Here is a 19,868-nt window from a genome sequence, read left to right on the forward strand (position 1 = left end):
TAATGATCACGTGATGGTAAGCGATGGCGAGCAGCATGTGAAGGTGAATGATTGCGCGCAAGAGGGCGGTCGTTCAGGGTTGCGCGATGAGGAGCAGCATGCGTAAGCGGGCGATCGTTCAGGGTTGTGCGATGGCGAGCAGCATGCGCAGGTGAATGATCGCGTGAAAGGGTGCGATGGTGATCAGCATCCGCAGGAAGGCGATCGTTCAGGGTTGTGCGATGAGGAGCAGCATGCGTAAGCGGGCGATCGTGCAGGGTTGTGCGATGGCGAGCAGCATGCGCAGGTGAATGATCGCGTGAAAGGGTGCGATGGTGATCAGCATCCGCAGGAGGGCGATCGTTCAGGGTATTGCGATAAGGAGCAGCATGCGAAAGCGGGCGATCGTGCAGGGTTGTGCGATGGCGAGCAGCATGCGTAAGCGGGCGATCGTGCACATCGTGCAGGGTTGTGCGATGGTGATCAGCATCCGCAGGAGGGCGATCGTTCAGGGTATTGCGATGAGGAGCAGCATGCGTAAGCGGGCGATCATGCAGGTTCGTGCGATGGCGGGCAGCATGTGAAGGTGATCGCTGGCGAACTGGTGATCGCTGGCGAGCTGGTGATCGCTGTCGAGCTGGTGATCGCTGGCGAGCAGAAGGTCGACGCGTGTCCTGTGAGAGGATAGGTTCACGAGCAGGAACGGGAAGATCGCTGGCGCGTTGGCGAACATGTGTTTCTGACACACGCGCAGCCCGATGTTGCGTAGCCACAGGACCAGGTGGATGGTGAGCAGGGAGTTCAGCAGGAACTAAAGGGTGGTCAGAGACCGCAGGGCGATGGTCCTCAAATGAGCGCTGACGCTCGGAAGAGAGCTGACGAGCAGGAGAGCGCTGGCGAGGGGGGCGAACCTCAGGAGAGAGCCGACGAGCAGGTGAGCGTCGGCGAGCAGGAGTCTTGGCGAGCAGGAGATCGTCGACGAGCAGGAGATCGCTGGCGAGCAGGAGAGCGCTTGTGCGCTGGCCCTGCTCGCGTAAGGGAAGAATCCCTTAGCCCCGAAGGGACCGTTGCCCGTCGGGTGACGAGTTCTCCAGAAGGCGAAGATCCGGCAGGAGATGGAGAGCGGTCCGCAGAGAGGTTCAAGGAGGGCGGAGTAGTCGGTTGAGGCTGACGAGGAGAGTCCCCCCCGGAGGACGAAGACCCAAAAAGGCGCCTCTTAGTCCCCCTGTAAGGGGAAGGGAGGCCCTTGTGGCGTAGAGGGCGGAGAGCCTTACGGCGGAGGCGGCCTCGGGGGAGATCGTCGGGACCATCGGTCCTCCGAAGGGGAGTCTCCTTCAAAACACTTCCCTCAGAAGGAAGCTGGGCAGCAGTCGAGACCGAAGGACTCACTTCCCCCTTCGAAGGATGCACGGAAGGAGGAGGAGAGCCTAGAGCACCATCACCAGCAACAGCACCTGCGTCGGAAGGCCCAGCCACGTCGGAGGCCTCTGTCACCACGACGTCGACAATAGACAGAGGGTCTACCTCCGCTATCACCGGCGACTGTTTAACAGCGGCCCCCAACGAGACAAGGTCAATAAGGGCGACCCTGGAGGGCAAGCCCTTAAGCCCCAGGGACGACCAAATCTGCAACAGATCATCACTGGATAAAGTATTATTATCAATAACCTCCCCCGGAGGAGGAGGGGGAACCGCCTCGCTATGGGAGGCGACGCCCTCTCCCCCCACCGAAGGTAGGGAAACAGAACAAGGGCCTGCGCTCCCACTCGGACGACTCTCCTTAGGAGGCGGACGAGGGGGAGCTTCGGAGGAGGTTTGGGCGGCGGAAGAAGAGTCCCGAGAACCTTCCTCCTTCAAGGCTAACCCCGGAGGAGAACGGTCTCTCTTGGACTTCTTCTTACGCCGACGGCCAAACCTCTCCCACTGGGAGGCAGACCACTCCCTGCACTCACGGCACATGTTATCCTGGTCGCACCGTCGGCCCCGACATTGAGGGCAGAGGGTGTGAGGATCCGTAATCACGTCCGACATGAAAGTCCCACAAGGACGGCCGGCAACTCCAGGGCATGTCCGCATATTAAATAAAAGAAAATAACTGAAGGTCAACTTCCAACCAATCACACAAGCTGTAAAGAAAAAGAAGAAAATTAAAGGCTGTCACGAAGGCGATGAACAGACACGTCTGATCACCGCCGAGCCAAAAGTGAAGTGAAGCAAGTCACCGGTGTGTGGAGGGGGGAGGGGTAGCAAGCTACCCTTCCCCACCCCCCGCTAACTAGCGCGGGGGTAATTAACCCTCGTTAAAAACTATTGGCTCGTCATTTCAGCTGCGCTAAAAGTAAACCCTTTGTAAATAGCGTGGTTTGTATTTCGGTTACGGAACAACTTAAATTTCAACACCAAATGTCTTTTAATAATAGAATTTTATTTGCTTTCCAGTGCAAATGCCTAATAGATTAAGTACCAAGTAGCCTTTTCTAACCAGACCTTTCTCTTGAAGGAAGAGGGGTTGAAAGAGGCAGAAAACTTAGAATCAAGAAGAAACGTCCAAATCTTTGCAATAGGAATAAGGTTAGCAAAATAAGAAATCATCAGTTTACTAACTTTGCAATGTTAATATAGGGAGTGTGAACTTACAATTCCCTGATGGAAGGAACTTTTCTCTCATATCCGATAGAGCAGTAATAAAAAAATAGTAGCTATAAAAAAAGAACTGCTACTTTGCAGTGAAGAGAAAGAGGATAGAGATAAGGAAACAGATCACAGATCACATGAACTTTCCTATAGATTCAATTCAATCTATGAGGGAGACAAAAGATAAGAAAGCAATTCTACTAAAGGGATAAATAAGTCCAACAAAACTAATACCTAGGACGAAGAGAAGAACTACGACAATATTTGAACAACAAACTAAAATTTTAGATACATTTAGCTATCTAAATTACACAAACTTTCTAAAAGGTTTTGGGAAGAAAATGAACATCCAAAATTCAGTATTAAGAAGTGAGAGGATTATTAAAATTTTTATGAAAAAATAATGAAAATGGAAGGGTGGAGCAAGAAAAAGAGAGGAAAGAACTTATCATGGATGTAGTATTCAATTTGATTGAGTTACGTAATTTCTAACCAGACCAGAATCAAAGGATGAAGTCTGGCAAACTTGAGGAGTTGCAAACATCAGCAGAAAAATGGGAGTAAAATGAACAAAAATATGTATGGTTAAATAATGCACAAAAACATGACTATGAAAGGTAGATTGGTCTCTGATAAAGTTAAGAAAAAAGTATATGAAAGAACTACCCCTAAAAATAGATAAGGGAGTAGAAATGTTATCACTAAGCAATTATATAAAATATGATAGAAAAATGTTATTTTTATTAATAAAATAAATTTTTGAATATACTTACCCGGTGATTATATAAGCTGCAACTCTGTTGCTCGACAGAAAACTCTACGTTCAAAATACGCCAGCGATCGCTATGCAGGTAGGGGGTGTACATCAACAGCGCCATCTGTCTAGCAGGTACTCAGTACTCAATGTAAACACAGAACCAATTTTCTCCTCGGTCCACTGGGTCTCTATTGGGGAGGAAGGGAGGGTCCTTTAATATATAATCACCGGGTAAGTATATTCAAAAATTTATTTTATTAATAAAAATAACATTTTTCAATATTAAACTTAGCCGGTGATTATATAAGCTGATTCACACCCAGGGGGGTGGGTAGAGACCAGCATTACTTGTTTACATTATTATGAGCTAAGGATTTTGTATTTCATTTTAGCAGTTATTCAAAATAACAAACATAAAATAAATAAGTACCTGGTAAGGAAGTCGACTTGAACAATTACTCTGCCTTTTTAAGTACGTCTTCCTTACGGAGCCTCGGGATCCTCTTAGGATGCTGAGCGACCCCTAGGATCTGAAGTATCAAGGGTTGCAACCCATACAACAGGACCTCATCAAAACCTCTAATCTAGGCGCTTCTCAAGAAATGACTTTGACCACCCGCCAAATCAAGTAGGATGCGAAAGGCTTCTTAGCCTTCCGGACAACCCAAAAACAATAATAAAACATTTCAAGAGAAAGATTAAAAAGGTTATGGAATTAGGGAATTGTAGTGGTTGAGCCCTCACCCACTACTGCACTCGTTGCTACAAATGGTCCCAGAGTGTAGCAGTTCTCGTAAAGAGACTGGACATTCTTAAGATAAAAAGACGCGAACACTGACTTGCTTTTCCAATAGGTTGCGTCGATTATACTTTGCAGAGATCTATTTTGTTTAAAGGCCACGGAAGTTGCGACAGCTCTAACTTCGTGTGTCCTTACCTTCAGCAAAGCTTGGTCTTCCTCATTCAGATGGGAATGAGCTCGTATTAACAGTCTGATAAAATAGGATAAAGCATTCTTTGACATAGGCAAAGATGGTTTCTTAACTGAACACCATAAAGCTTCAGACGGGCCTCGTAAAGGTTTTTAAATAGAACTTAAGAGCTCTTACAGGACATAAGACTCTTTCTAGTTCATTTCCAACCATATGATAAGTTTGGAATATCGAACGATATTGGCCAAGGCCGAGAAGGCAGCTCGTGTTTGGCTAGAAAACCAAGTTGTAGAACATGTAGCTGTTTCGGATGAGAATCCGATGTTCTTGCTGAAGGCATGAATCTCACTGACTCTTTTAGCTGTGGCTAAGCATACCAGGAAAAGAGTCTTTAAGGTGAGATCTTTCAGGGAGGCTGATTGAAGTGGTTCGAACCTGTCTAACATAAGGAATCTTAGAACCACGTCTAAATTCCAACCAGGTGTAACCAAACGACGCTCCTTCGTGGTCTCAAAAGACTTAAGGAGGTCCTGTAGATCTTTATTGTTGGAAAGATCTAAGCCTCTGTGACGGAAGACTGATGCCAACATGCTTCTGTAACCCTTGATAGTGGGAGCTGAAAGAGATCGTTCTTTCCTCAGATATAAGAGGAAGTCAGCTATTTTAGTTACAGAGGTACTGGTCGAGGATACGGATACTGACTTGCACCAGTTTCGGAAGATTTCCCACTTCGATTGGTAGACTCTAAGGGTGGATGTTCTCCTTGCTCTAGCAATCGCTCTGGCTGCCTCCTTCGAAAAGCCTCTAGCTCTCGAGAGTCTTTCGATAGTCTGAAGGCAGTCAGACGAAGAGCGGGGAGGCCTTGGTGTACCTTCTTTACGCGTGGCTGACGTAGAAGGTCCACCCTTAGGGGAAGTGTTCTGGGAACGTCTACTAGCCATCGAAGTACCTCGGTGAACCATTCTCTCGCGGGCCAGAGGGAAGCAACTAGCGTCAACCTTGTCCCTTCGTGAGAGGCGAACTTCTGCAGTACCTTGTTGACAATCTTGAACGGAGGGAATGCATATAGATCTAGATGTGACCAATCTAGTAGAAAGGCATCTATATGAACTGCTGCTGGGTCCGGGATTGGTGAGCAAAATATTGAGAGCCTCTTGGTCATCGAGGTTGCGAAGAGATCTATGGTTGGCTGGCCCCAGGTGGCCCAAAGTCTCTTGCATACATCCTTGTGGAGGGTCCATTCTGTTGGAATTATTTGTCCCTTCCGACTGAGACAATCTGCCATGACATTCAAGTTGCCTTGGATGAACCTCGTTACTAGTGATATGTCTAGACCTTTTGACCAGGTGAGGAGGTCCCTTGCGATCTCGTACAATGTCAGAGAGTAGGTCCCTCCTTGCTTGGAGATGTACGCCAAAGCCGTGGTGTTGTCCGAGTTCACCTCCACCACTTTGCCTTAAAGGAGAGACCTGAAGCTTTTCCAGGTTAGACTTACTGCCAGTAGCTCCTTGCAGTTGAAATGCCTTGTCCTTTGACTCGAGTTCCATAATCCCGAGCATTCCCGACCGTCTAATGTCGCACCCCAGCCTACGTCCGATGCGTCCGAGAAGAGAACGTGGTTGGGAGTCTGAACAGTCAGGGGAAGACCCTCTCTAAAGTTGATATAGTCGTTTCACCAAGTCAGACAAGACTTTATCTTTCCGGAAACCGGGATCGAGACCGCTTCTAGCGTCTTGTCCTTTTTCCAGTGAAAAGCTAGATGGTATAGAAGAGGACGGAGGTGTAGTCTTCCTAGTGACACAAATTGATCCACGGATGACAGTGTCCCTACCAGACTCATCCACAGCCTGACTGGGCAGCGTTCCTTCTTTAGCATCTTCTGGATGGATAGCAGGGCTGGGGGCTGATCGTCTTGTTCAGCAACGTCCTCATCAGAGGGTTCCTCATCCGAAACTGATGAGGAAATGGCAACGGAGTGGGCAACGTCTGACTCGCTGAATTCGGTCGCACTGGTGGATGCGTGACGGAGCCGGACGCAATATCATGGAACTGCTGCACAGTCTGTGAACTGTCAACAACCATGGGTGCGCGAGGAAGTACAGTAGGGTCCCGAATTATGCGAGAATTTGGTCGATGAAAGGCCTCGTGGAATTGGAAATTCGTATATTTCGAAACACATCATGGCGGCAAACAGCAACCTACCCGTCAATTTTTTTTTCACTCCATTTCTAGCTATATATATACTGTATATACACTGTGTGTGTGTATGTATGTGTGTATGTATGTATGTATATATAAAACATATATATATATATATATATATATATATATATATATATATATATATATATATATATATATATATATATATATACTGTAGCTTTTATCTTAATACTGTAAGAAATCCTTCTTATAGATTTTTTTATAAAATACTGTACAAAATTTCTTTTATGGATAAATAAAACAATAAAAAGTTGTTAAAGTTTTGATAATTTTCTATGACTGTAGTATTTACTACTGTACTATGCATAGCTTACTGTTTTCAGTATTTTCCGAATGATGTAGAATTATTTCCTATAGATACAAAAAACAAAAAAGGGTTTTCAAGGTTTGATACAGTACGTATCTAGCAATAGTTAAAAATTACAGTATAGTACTGTATATCCATGATGACACTCCCACACGTAAACACGGCCACTAGGCGCAAGTGTGCAATAGGCTGCTGTACGATAATCACGCTTTTTTTTGCCCTGAGCGGTCATTTCACTAATGATAATTTTTCAAAGTTAATATAATTTCTTTATGCTTATAATTCGTAATTATAGTTAAAAGTAGGGATATTAATTAAATGGTTGAGTAAAAAAAACAATTAATACTACTATTATTTAATTTCAAATGGCTACATAATACTGAATATTCTAATGGGTTCTTTTTATCTTCAATCGTAAATCTTACGCCTGGATAAGCAACAAAAGGAAAGGGATAGGTCTCTCTCTCTCTCTCTCTCTCTCTCTCTCTCTCTCTCTCTCTCTCTCTCTCTCTCTCTTCATATCGTTTCCTGTATAGTTTTCAAATATGTTCGTCATACATTTGTACATTATTTATCCACTTTATTCTCTCTCTCTCTCTCTCTCTCTTCATATCGTTTCCTGTATAGTTTTCAAATATGTTCGTCATACATTTGTACATTATTTATCCACTTTATTCTCTCTCTCTCTCTCTCTCTCTCTCTCTCTCTCTCTCTCTCTTCATATCGTTTCCTGTATAGTTTTCAAATATGTTCGTCATACATTTGTACATTATTTATCCACTTTATTCTCTCTCTCTCTCTCTCTCTCTCTCTCTCTCTCTCTCTCTCTCTCTCTCTCTCTCTCTCTCTCTCTCTCTCTCTCTCTCTCTCTCTCTCTCGGCGTTTCCTTTCCCTTTATAGTTTTGTGAAATTTCGTTGTCCAGTCATTCGGTAATGAGAAGTCATTTTCGCTTTCGACATCGAAAGAAAACTTTGTTTCTTCAATATACTCATCACTGGAGGATTCAGAACTAGTGCTCTCATTATCAAACAGGTTATCATTATCTAATTCCACAACAAGAATATCATTTATTTCATCTAAAGAAATAACCTTCCTCTTTAGACCTTTCATTACAAAAGGAACAACAAATAACCACTTATGCATGAACGCCCGAGCGCACTGATAGGAAACCAGTTCAAACCAGAGTTTTGTAACATCAAGCTACCTTCAGAAAAATAGTTGCCAGACATCATATAAGTTTCTATTCACAGTCCCCATATGCTGAGAGTGTTGCCAAGTGGTGATCCTATACTTACTATACGAGTAAAGTAACATCACGAGACTGACGGCTTGTAAAAGGCAATTAAAGTCAAGAACGGAATATACAGTTGAAGGCGGTACCGAGTAGATCGTGGTGAACGGTTTATCACGTGGGTGACGCTTAACAGGTTAAAAAAAACATTTTATATAGTTCGGTATTTTCTCTATCCATCCTCTCCCAGAAAACCTTCAAATGTGAATTAATGGAATGTGTGCAGATCTTGGCAGTGCGATAACTAGTTAGCGACTGAGAATAAAAAAAATAAAAAGCCCGATTGACGAATGACGATGCTGATGAAGAGGATATCGAATACCGATTTTTCCCTAATTGATTTTTTCTACGTTCTGTCTAATCCAATGTACAGTACATTCTTATGTAAAGGGCGAACCCCAACATTTCTTGATGCTGCTACACTTTAATTATAGATATTTTACCACCTATTTATAATCTTTATTTATAATAACAACTTTAGTAAAAGCTCTTCAATATCACTTTCAGGAGTAAATGCGTTTATGATCGACGATGAAACGTAAAAAAAAAAAAACGTTTTCCTTTTAAGAAGGCGTTTTTTTTAGGAAAAAAAAAAACAACACGAAACAAAATTGCTCATATTTCATATATTTTGATTTTCTAAGGATAAATAAAACATTATTTATAACATTATTATTACATAGTACCTGGTAAGATATTTTTTGCCGCAAAAGTTAACCTATAGACAGATGTTAAAATTGGTTAGCGAGTTCGTTATGATCGGCGATGGAACGTACTAAACAAAGTAATGGGTTTGGTTGTGGTGACATGTTTGGCAGTAGCATGATATAAAATAGTCTTTATTTTGATGGTTTTTAATTTAAAGTTTAATGAATAAGGATTTTTCACCATAATCACAACGTAAGTATAAAAATTAATTAGTACAAATATGGAATATTATACATATAGGTGTTGGACAGTTAGGCTAGGCCTAGCGACAAGTTCACACAACAGATGGGCAAACCTTAACATTTTTCATCCAAAACTAGTCTTAAAATGTTTGAACAGAAATCTTTCTCTCACATTCTCCCCCCCCCCCCCTTCTCAGACATCGGGGAACCATCCCCCCCCCCAATACAATTAAGAAAACAATAGATTTCCTACGCTTCGCGGTGCTTGACTCGCGGATTTAGAATGCTCCTCGCAAATACAGGAAAATTAATTTTTAAAAACCATCGATCGCGTAATTGAGGAATCGCGTAATTAGAACACGTGTAATTCGGGACCCTACTGTACAGCGTCAACCCGAAACTGTCTAGACTGTCTGGGTTGTGCAGTCAACACCCTACCGGGTTGCTGAGGTTGACGCACTGCGTCACAACAAGTCACCTCTGCTGGTTGTTGAACGTCCTGAACGTCAACAACCACCTCCGAGCGTCACTTAACGTCAACGTGCGACTGGCAACCCACACTGGGTCGCATCGGTGGAGGAACCACCTCAACTGGCAGACGCGAGTAGGTTACCTCAGCGTCAACAGGGCGCACAACCGACCGGTTGGAAGGTTGTTGGCCAGAAGGAGGAACCACCTCAACTGGCAGACGCGAGTAGGTTACCTCAGCGTCAACAGGGCGCACAACCAACCGGTTGGAAGGTTGTTGGCCAGAAGGTTCTTCTCCGCATTTAAGTCCTCTATCAAGGACGCAAGCTTGGACTGCATGTCTTGCAGCAAAGCCCATTTAGGGTCTACGGGAGCAGGTGTGGCAACAGACGGGGTTAGCGACTGAGGCGGAACCATTTACCATCCCTGAAAGCCTTGTTATGTGTGACATAATAGTACAGCAAAACTTCAAAGGTTCGACAAAAGTTGAGAAGTTGACCTGTAAACAACTTGGAGCGTCTCCTGGCTAGGCGCCAGGGCGAGTCTACCAGAATTGAGAAGTCTATCTGGGCAGAGGCATGAACTCCCAAGCCGAGAACTTCTCTCGTGTCCTATCAGACTCTCGCTCTATAAGCCAGTTTAAAAGAAGGGAAATCAAAGGCTGTATCCCTAAAACTCCTCCTGGTGCAAAAACCAGTCGCCTAGCCTACGTAACGCTCTCTAGGAGCGCGAGAGAGCACTAGCTTAAAAACAACGGCTTCGAAGTAGCTAGGCCTAGTGTAAGTTCTGACGTTTAGGCGAACGAGGAGCAGCAGTTACAAGATCCGGACGAAGATCCTTAAAAAATCATCATGATTTAATTAAAGTCCATAGGAGGCTAAGCAGCTTAAGGCTCCTCTCCAAATGACAGAGTCCTCAAGGGAATATCAGTAGGAGGGAGAACAGCACTTTCTCATCTACAGGAACCTTGTCCGATAAAAGCTAGGTTACCTCAGTGAGTCTCTCACTGGTGCATTAGTAGCAGACCAGAAGGCAACGTCATGTAACTGCTTGACAGTCTGAGAACTGTCAACAACTGAACTGTCAACCACAACAAGTGCGTGAGGACATACAGTGTTCACTCGAGACTGCTTTGACTGTCTATACTGAGCAGTCAAAACAACTCTAGAATGCGGAGGTTGACGCACCACGTCAAAACAAAACAACTTAGACTGTTGTTGTACCTCGCGAACGTCAACGGAAGGTTCCGTGCGTTACTGAACGTCAACATGCGGCTGGCAGGGTACACTGGAACGCATGGGTGGCGGGACTCTCTCAGCTGGAGTGCGGCAGAAGGTCGCCTCAGCGTCCACAGGACGCACAACCGTGGTTGGTTGTAGGCTAGAGGTTGGTGCAGTGTCAACCTTCTCCGCACGAAAGTCCCGCATCAATGACGTTAACTGAGACTGCATGGTCTGCAGCAAAGACCACTTAGGGTCTACAGGAGCAGGTGCGGCAACAGATGGTGTGACTGCCTGATGCGGTACTGCTTTGCCTCTCTTAGGAGGTGAGCAGTCGTCGGAAGACTGCAGCGAGTCCGAACTGACCCAGTGGCTACAACTGGGCCGTTGGACTTGCGCGGAAGGGACCGACTTGCACTTAATAAGCTGCGAGACCTTGGTCCATGGTTTCTTACGAGAAACCTCTTCCGCAGACGAGAAATAAATGGGCTCTCTCGTCTTTGTGTGGGTGGGGCGATCTTGGGTAGATACGCCCGAAACCACGGAGGGAAACGTCTGTTCGTTGATCAAGGCCTGACGAACCCATAAGTCGTTCGACATTACTTCTCCCCTGGGCTTGGGAGCTTGCAAGAGGTCCCGGACTAGGTGAACGACAGGCACGAACAGACGAACCCTCGGACGCAACACTGTAACACTTTGCGCATATCACTTTATCACTTCGATTTTCTGTTTTGCACTTATTTCACTGAAATCGAAACTTTTACTGATTTCTACCTGAAACACGCAATTCTACCCTCATTAAAAGGTAGTAATTGCGAAATCAGTCGTATAATGCAGCCCATTAATACTAGCAAAAAACAGAAAACATATACAAAGATAAAAAATTCAGTGGCTGGGAAAGAGACTAAACACTAGTTCAAATAAACTACGTTTACAATCTCTCACCACACATAGCCTGGAGACAAGAATAAAACCCTAGAAACGTTTTACCTTCTTCCCCGTACAGCGACTAGGGACGAGAGTAACACGAGAACAACGTTACCCGCTTGAACGGAACGTTTTCTCTCCTCTCTCTCCCTCCGTCTCTATCTCTCTCTCTCTTTCTCTCTTGATTTCGCACCTAAGAGAAGAGCCCAATTATATATCGTCAAAAAAACATGTTATTTGACTAAAGGAAAAAAAACTGAAAGGTTTTCCAATAAAAAGTTCCTTTAATTTAGAATTTAAAACATTAAAGCTAAGAAAGAATGAACAAAACGTCAGAATCGATTTACTCTTACTGCAAAGTGAAACCGTGATACACTCTCTCTCTATCGTAACGATAGAGCGCATGTTGAACGTCCTGAACGTCAACAACTGCGTAGTCTAAAAAACTAAACGTTAGTTCATCTTTGAAAATAGTACGAAGACTATCAAAGAAATTCTTTCATAAAACATTAAATTTAAAAAGTTTTAAATTCTTTAAAGGCTAAATACGATATAACGGGCTCAACGTTGATTAACTTCGGTTCCAAGTTAGGACCGCCTACTATCAGGAAAGGTCGCATATAAACAAAACATAAAAAATTATCTTTATATGTTTATAATAATGGAAAGTTAATCGAAGAGGCCTAATAAAGGCGGAGAGATATAAAATATATAGATCTATAACGTGTTAAGCAAAATTACTAAAAACCTAAACACACTTCCGTCTAAGGGAAGGGTCGGCCATTTAAAAGTGAAAGAGAGTCCATACTCTCTTTGTCACCCTAATTAAATCTATCCAAAACGAGTTCAAGTTTTGAGATGAAGATAAAACACCTGCATAGCGAAAGCTCAAAGCTAGAATAGTGTACTTCACCAAATAGTTGTGAAAACAAATCCAGTTAGTAACAGCGTATTAGTAGGTCTTGCCGGTAGCCCGACAGAGAGAAAATTGGTTCTGTGTTTACATTGAGTACTGAGTACCTGCTAGACAGATGGCGCTGTTGATGTACACCCCCTACCTGCATAGCGATCGCTGGCGTATTTTGAACGTAGAGTTTTCTGTCGAGCAACAGAGTTGCAGCTTATATAATCACCGGCTAAGTTTAATATTGAAAAAGAGAAGTCTTGAGAACTAGAGCCTTAAGCCAGACAACAAAAGATACTCTGAACTCCCGTACATAATGTGACCAAATGTCAATAGTAAACCTGGTCTTACAGCAGCAGTACCAGTGATTTAAATAGAGATTATAATCATAAAAGAAAGTCTGTAGCAGAAGCAAAAAGGAATGATAAGATTAACATAATATTTATTCTAGAGAAGATTCTATGCAACAGGCTAATACAACATTGTAAAAAAAAAAAATGCTCTTCAAGAGAAAATTATATATACAAACCTTTTGAAATATCCATATCAGGCATACCATACTCTGTTAAGACATCGTTTGAGGCATCTTCTTGCTTGAATTCTAAAAGATTTGACACCTGAAAAGACAGATTTCTATAACAATCTATTATGGAAAACAAAACCCACTAACATCTAACCATACTTCAGTGAAAAATTAGTTCTGATAAAATGGACCAGATTTTTAGCCCATATACAAATTTAGAAGATTTAGTTTCAGTATGAATGATACAGACATTGTAGGCAGTAGCATAATTTCTTAGCCACTTCCTTTACAATTGCTGCTACTTTGCTTTTTATCATCTCTTTTTCAAATAACTCTATGATCTCAGTACACTTATCATCACAAACATCTGCACTTTCCTTTAAAGGATTAGAATTGGAATGAGTTCTCTCTATACTCTTCCATCCTTTACTCTGGCTACCCAAACTCTCATCGAGGATAGGACTTAATCTATAATGATTCTTCATGCTTTCCTGGGTCTTTCTGTAGTCTTTGTCCTGCTACTATCATAATAATTGCGGGTAAGTTCCATATCCTTTCTCACCACAAGATCAAACCATCTCAATCTTTTGATTGCGTACAGGATGGTACTGTCTGGAAAGATCTGAATGCAAAGGATGGTCAGAATTATATATAAATCTTATGCAACATACACAAAGAACTAACAGAATGATGGAGCCAGAGATTAATATCCAGATCAGGAATGAGACATTAAGTCTCCCAGATTTTTTCCAACAAATTAAGATGAGAATCAGTAGCTGAAGATCAGACAGGAGAACAATATTCAAAACAAGGTAGAATGAGAACATCCCAAAGAAAAAAATAGCTAGGAAAAATACGAATAACTTAAAATTTGATATTTGTTCCTACGTGTATACAAACCTTTTGTCCTTTAAAACTGGTGGGTAGGAAATCCCCTATGTTACTGAACATATTGGTTCTTTTTCTTCCCTGGTATGTGCCAGTACCACATCGTATGTTTTAGGGATGGAGAGAATCAGACTTTTAGATAGGTCACGAAAACATGGATAGCCACTGTATGGAAGACTTGTTGGTCTGGGTTTTTAAAAATTGTACCTTCTGATGATGTGGATCTCTACATATATGATTACAGGGAAGGATGTAAAGCCAAGATATGAAGAGGGTCCCCCTCTTTAATAGGATTTTTCATTTTTGTCCAAAAATAGAGAGTCAGGAGTGAGCCTGAGGAACTTCATTTCTCTATGGAATGCTGAAAGTTCACAGACTCTTGGTTTCATGCATAAGGCTAAAAAGAAATACAGGCTTCTGAAGTAACTCTTTAAGAATACATAATAAGAATGTTATCTGATTTGGCAAAAAATCGAGTGACAGTGAAGTAGTTGGTGAAGACAGCCATTGTATAGTGAAGGATCGACTAATTTTGTGAAACATGTTCGAGTCTAAATCCACATTAAAAGTCTGCTTGTGAGGTTCTTTCCAGGCAAATTTATATGACAAAATTGATGATGGCTTAAGCTTCCTATTTTTAAAAAAAAAGTGGACCAGAAAATAAGCAAAGTAGTCCTGGGTTATCTGGCACATGGTCCTATTCCTAATTGAGGTCATCCAGGCCGACTAGTATTAAGACCTCTTACAACCCATCAAATACATAACACTGCTAGCAAAAAAGGCTCTTTCATATATATGGGAAAGAAATTCCAGACGTGAGGTTCTGGGTAAAAATTTGGTACCAAATAGTCAGCTGTATATATGTGAATTGGCAGTTGTCGAATCTACAGATAAGGAAGTTGGACTCTCGTTGGAATTATGAGGTGCTCTTGTTCCGTGGTCACTAGAGATAGGTCTGAATTAGCCTCTTAATTACTGACAAAAGGTACTGGGAGAAGCTTGCTAATATTAGTGATGTTCCATTTGATTCCCACTACACTTCAGCCATATAAATAAAATTTTCACTAGACTTGGGTTTATACTTTGTTTCATATTTGAGTAAAAGTGCTCATACTCACAGCAAGCCCTGTGATTGACAAGAGGAATGGTCATGCAGGAGACACTCCAACTATGGCTAATAATGGAGAGTGCAGAAGTCTACCCTAATGATGTAGGAATACAATCTTTGGAAGTGTTTAAATGCTAGGGCCAATGGAGACTAACATAAATACATTGAAATGAAGGGTGCATAACAGTGACATGAAGAGATTTGTTTGAGTAAAACCTTCAATGCTTAAAATATGTCTCACATCTAATAAGAGTGGAAAAGTTCTCTTTTTCAAAAGCTTTTACCTGCCTCTCCAAAGGACCTAGTTTTCAACATGTCTTAACTTCTCAGCAGCAGTATTCAACACAATCAATTAAAAAAAATAGAATACAGCAAATTAAGCTCAAATAAAAGGAAGAGGATAGGTTGAAAACAAGAATAATTAAAAGCATTTTTTACACTTAAAGCAAATTGTTGCTTAGCTTTAGTTAACAAGATCTTGAATTCATTGTAAACTTCCATGACATCAATGAATTTCTAAAACTAGAATTAAACTACCGTTAACTACAATTGGTCTCAATTACCTGCTTGGCTCCAAACACTGATGAAATGTTTTCTTTAATGCTATTGTGTCCATTAGTTGATACCACAACTGTCTTTTTACCCTTATCTGTTTGGTTGGTACATGTTATCCTGAGAAAAGAATAGAAATCCACAGTTAGCATTAGCACAGGTAGAATACTCAAAATGCATTAAAAAATAATTCATGTAAAAGGTAAGAATCTTAGTCACTTTAAAAGTAAATCATCATTATCAACAAACCAAGTTTTACTTACTCTTGTCTTAAACCTCCATTTAAATAATACATTTCTTCCATTAAATGAAGATTATCATATCTCCAAAGTATCAGTATGATAAGTAACTTTAAAAGAATAGGAAGTCTGATTGTAGTTAATCATTTAATTCTTTTTAAATTTGTTATAATCTTTACTATGGTAGACTGCATAGTTTCAATTGCTTCTATGTACCCTCTCATACAGACATATTAAAAATATATATTATGTACTGTAGTTGTCATACCTAATGTTAGAATATAAAAATGCTTTGAACTAGCATTGCAAGGATGTTTTTAATAATTTTGAGTTGTGGATTTTACATGGGTGTAACCTATCTAACAGACAACTCAAAATTCCCATTGTTTCATGAGATTGAATCTGAAATGACCAAGAATTTAGTTTGAATTTATCAGGATTGTAGAAATACTTTGTTACTTTTCTTTATTTTGGGAAGTAAAAATGGACTGACCAGGACTATTTATAATCATCAAAATCACAGCACCACCTTAATTACAGTACACAGCACATTTTAAAGTGATTAAAACTGGGATACACTGGTTGCCTAGTGTGCGAGGCAACAATATCAGAAAAGCCATGCAGAAAATAAAATCGTCACTCATGGATTTTTCCGTGACAAACTAAAAATGGACAGTTATTAAGTGGAAAAGGTGTTAGGATTTTCAAAAAAAACCTAGATCAGTGGTGTAATACTAACTATCAGGCCAATCTTGTGCATGTAATGTGTAATCAAACATACATACCGGGGATTAAATAAAAATGATATTTTGATTATAAAATAAATTTTTGAATATACTTACCCGGTGAATATATAATAGCTGACGTCTCCGACGGCTCGACAGATTCCAAAAACTCGCGAGCGATCGCCGTGAAGGTTGCGGGTGTGACCACCAGCGCCGACTATCGGCCAGATACCGCATATACTTGTAAACATCTCCAGTTCTTCTCAGTCCCCTAGGTCTCTATCGGGGAGGAAGGGAGGGCCTTTAATTTATATATTCACCGGGTAAGTATATTCAAAAATTTATTTTATAATCAAAATATCATTTTTAGATATTAAACTTAGCCGGTGAATATATAATAGCTGATTCACACCCATGGTGGTGAGTAGAGACCAGTATTAATACAATAAAGGCGTATATGCTCAAGAGTTTTTGACAATTATTCAAAAAACAGACTTAAGTATAGGTACCTGGTAAGGAAGCAGACTCTGATTATTACTCTGCCTCATTAGTCCGCTATCCTCATGAAGCCCAGCGATCCTCTTAGGATGCCGAAAGACTCCCAGGATCTGCTATAACCAGGGTGAACACCCCTATAACAGGACCTCATCAATACCCTTAATCTGGGCGCTCTCAAGAAACAATATTTTGACCACCCGCCAAATCAAAAAGATTGCGAAAGACTTCTTAGTCTCCCGTACAACCCAAAATAAGATTAAAAATTTCAAGAGTAGATTAAAAGGATATTGGGATTAAGGGAATGTAGTGGTAGAGCCTTCACCCAATACTGCACTCGCTGCTACGAATGGTCCCAGTGTGTAGCAGTCCTCATAAAGAGTCTGGACATCTTTCAAGTAATATAAAGCGAAAACCGACTTGCCTCTCCAAAAGGTCGCGTCCATAATACTTTTAATGGGTCTATTTTGCTTAAACGCTACAGAAGTTGCTATCGCTCTAACTTCATGAGCCTTGACTTTAAGTAAATTATGATCCTTCTCACTTAATTGAGAGTGTGCCTCCCGAATCAAAAGTCTAATAAAATAAGACCACGCATTCTTAGACATAGGCAAAGAGGGCTTTTTAACGGAGCACTATAAAGCCTCTGAACAACCTCGTCGCGGTTTAGTTCTGGATAAACAAAAATTAAGAGCTCTAACGGGGCACAGCACTCTTTCAACTTCATTCCCCACAATCTCAGAAAGACTGGGGATTTCAAATGATTTAGGCCAAGGACGAGACGGAAGTTCATTCTTGGCCAAAAAAAACCAAGTTGAAGAGCGCATACTGCTTTATTAGCGGAGAAACCGATGTTCTGGCTAAAAGCATGTATCTCACTAACCCTTTTAGCCAAAGCCAAGCTCACCAAAAAAAAGTGTCTTGAGGGTAAGATCCTTCAGGGAGGCTGAATTTAATGGTTCAAACCTGTCTGACATAAGGAACTGTAGGACCACGTCCAAGTTCCAAGCAGGAATTGAAATATGACGCTCCTTGGAAGTCTCGAAAGACTTAAGCAGGTCTTGGAGATCTTTGTTATTAGAAAGACCCAAACCCTTATGCCTGAAAACAGAAGCTAACATGCTTCTTTAGCCTTTAATGGTAGATGCAGAGAGGGAGCGACCGTTTCTCAGATAAGGCAGAAAATTCACAATCTGCGCTACAGAGGCACTTGGAAGAGGAAATAGAGGAGGACTTGCACCAGTCTCTAAATACCTCCCATTTCGACTGATAGATCCTGATGGTAGAGGATCTTCTAGCCCTCGCGATCGTTCTAGCTGCCTCCTTCGAAAACCCTCGAGCTCAAAAGAGTCTTTCGATAGTCTGAAGGCAGTTAGACGAAGCGTGGGGAGGCTTTGATAAAATCTCTTTACGTGAGGCTGTCGCAAGAGATCCATCCGTAACGGCAGACTTCTTGGAACGTCTACCAGCCATAGAAGTACCTCTGTGAACCACTCTCTCGCGGGCCAGAGTGGAGCAACCAATGTCAACCTGGTCCCTTCGTGAGAGGTGAACTTCTGCAGCACCTTGTTTAGGATCTTGAAAGGTGGAAAGGCATAAACGTCCAGGTGAGACCAGTCCAGCAGGAAAGCGTCTATGTGGGCTGCCTCTGGATCTGGAACTGGAAAGCAGTAAGTCGAGAGCCTCTTTGTCAGAGAAGTCGCAAAAAGATCTATGGTGGGTTGATCCCATGTCATCCATAGCTTCTCGCACACAGTCTTATGCAACGTCCACTCCATGGAGATGACTTGTCCTCTTCTGCTGAGGCAGTCCGCCAAGACATTCATTTTTCCTTGCACAAATCTCGCCAAAGGAGAGATGTTACTTGCCTTAAATGGAGTTCCTTCTGATCCGTGGATCAAAGACCCGAGCATTCCAGACAATCCAGTGGAGCTCCCTAACCCAAATCCGATGCATCTGAATACAACACATTGTTTGGGTTCTTGATCGCAAGAGAAAGACCTTCTCGAAGTCTGATGTTGCTGTCCCACCAAGTCAGACATGTCTAGACTGAGTTGGAGATTGGGAAAGAGATACTCTCTAAGCCCTTCTCCTTGTTCCAATGGTTTAGGTGAAATTGGAGAGGGCATAGGTTGAGTCTCCCCAGAGAGATAAACTACTCCAGCGATGAAAGAGTTCCCCCGAGGCTAGTTCAAACTCTTACAGAGCAACTGTTTTTCTCTTGCAAGTGAAGGACTTTTAACAGAGCTTGTTCCATTCTTGTGGGAGACGAAAAGGCCCGAAAAATCAGACACTGTATCTCCATTCCCAAATAAAGAATAGTCTGGGATGGGGTACTGTAAGTTACGACTTCTCTACGTTCACTATGAGACCTAGCTCCTTGGTTAGGTCTAATGTCCATTAGAGGCTCTCCAGACAGCGATATAATGACGATCGCCCTGATTAGCCAGTCGTCAAAATAAAGGGAGGCTCTGAATCCTCAAAAAATGTAGAAAGCTTGCTACATTTTGCAAGGGCCTTGTAAAAACCAAAGGAGCAGGAATGAGGCCGAAGTACAGTGCTCGACATTGGTACATTACTTTCCCGTCCACAAACCTCAGATGTTGTAGAAAGTTTGGATGAATCGGGATGTGGAAGTATGCATCCTGAAGGTCGAGAGAGACCATCCAGTCGCCTTCCCTTACTGCTGCCAAGACAGATTTGGTAGTCTTCATCGTGAAGTTTGTCTTGACAATGAACACATTGAGCGCACTTACATCTTAAGTACTCCTGCAGTGAACGTGGCTGCCAGATCATTGGAGCCAT

At 42.2% G+C, this 19,868-nt stretch overlaps 1 protein-coding gene across 3 annotated transcripts in view; it reads right to left on the minus strand.

The window, feature by feature from the left end:
- The window catches only part of LOC137644047 (mismatch repair endonuclease PMS2-like), a 95,780-nt gene that overhangs the window by 30,929 nt on the left and 44,983 nt on the right, over positions 1 to 19,868 (minus strand). For all 3 annotated transcript variants that reach the window (XM_068376951.1, XM_068376952.1, XM_068376950.1), the window contains exons 6-7: positions 15,616 to 15,724; positions 13,063 to 13,150 (exon numbers count right to left, since the gene is read on the minus strand). In XM_068376951.1, the coding sequence (XP_068233052.1) occupies positions 13,063 to 13,150; positions 15,616 to 15,724 (197 nt within the window). The remainder of the gene's footprint in view (positions 1 to 13,062; positions 13,151 to 15,615; positions 15,725 to 19,868) is intronic.

This window comes from Palaemon carinicauda, chromosome 7 (genome assembly GCF_036898095.1).
Source record: "Palaemon carinicauda isolate YSFRI2023 chromosome 7, ASM3689809v2, whole genome shotgun sequence".
Classification (NCBI taxonomy): Eukaryota; Metazoa; Arthropoda; class Malacostraca; order Decapoda; family Palaemonidae; genus Palaemon; species Palaemon carinicauda.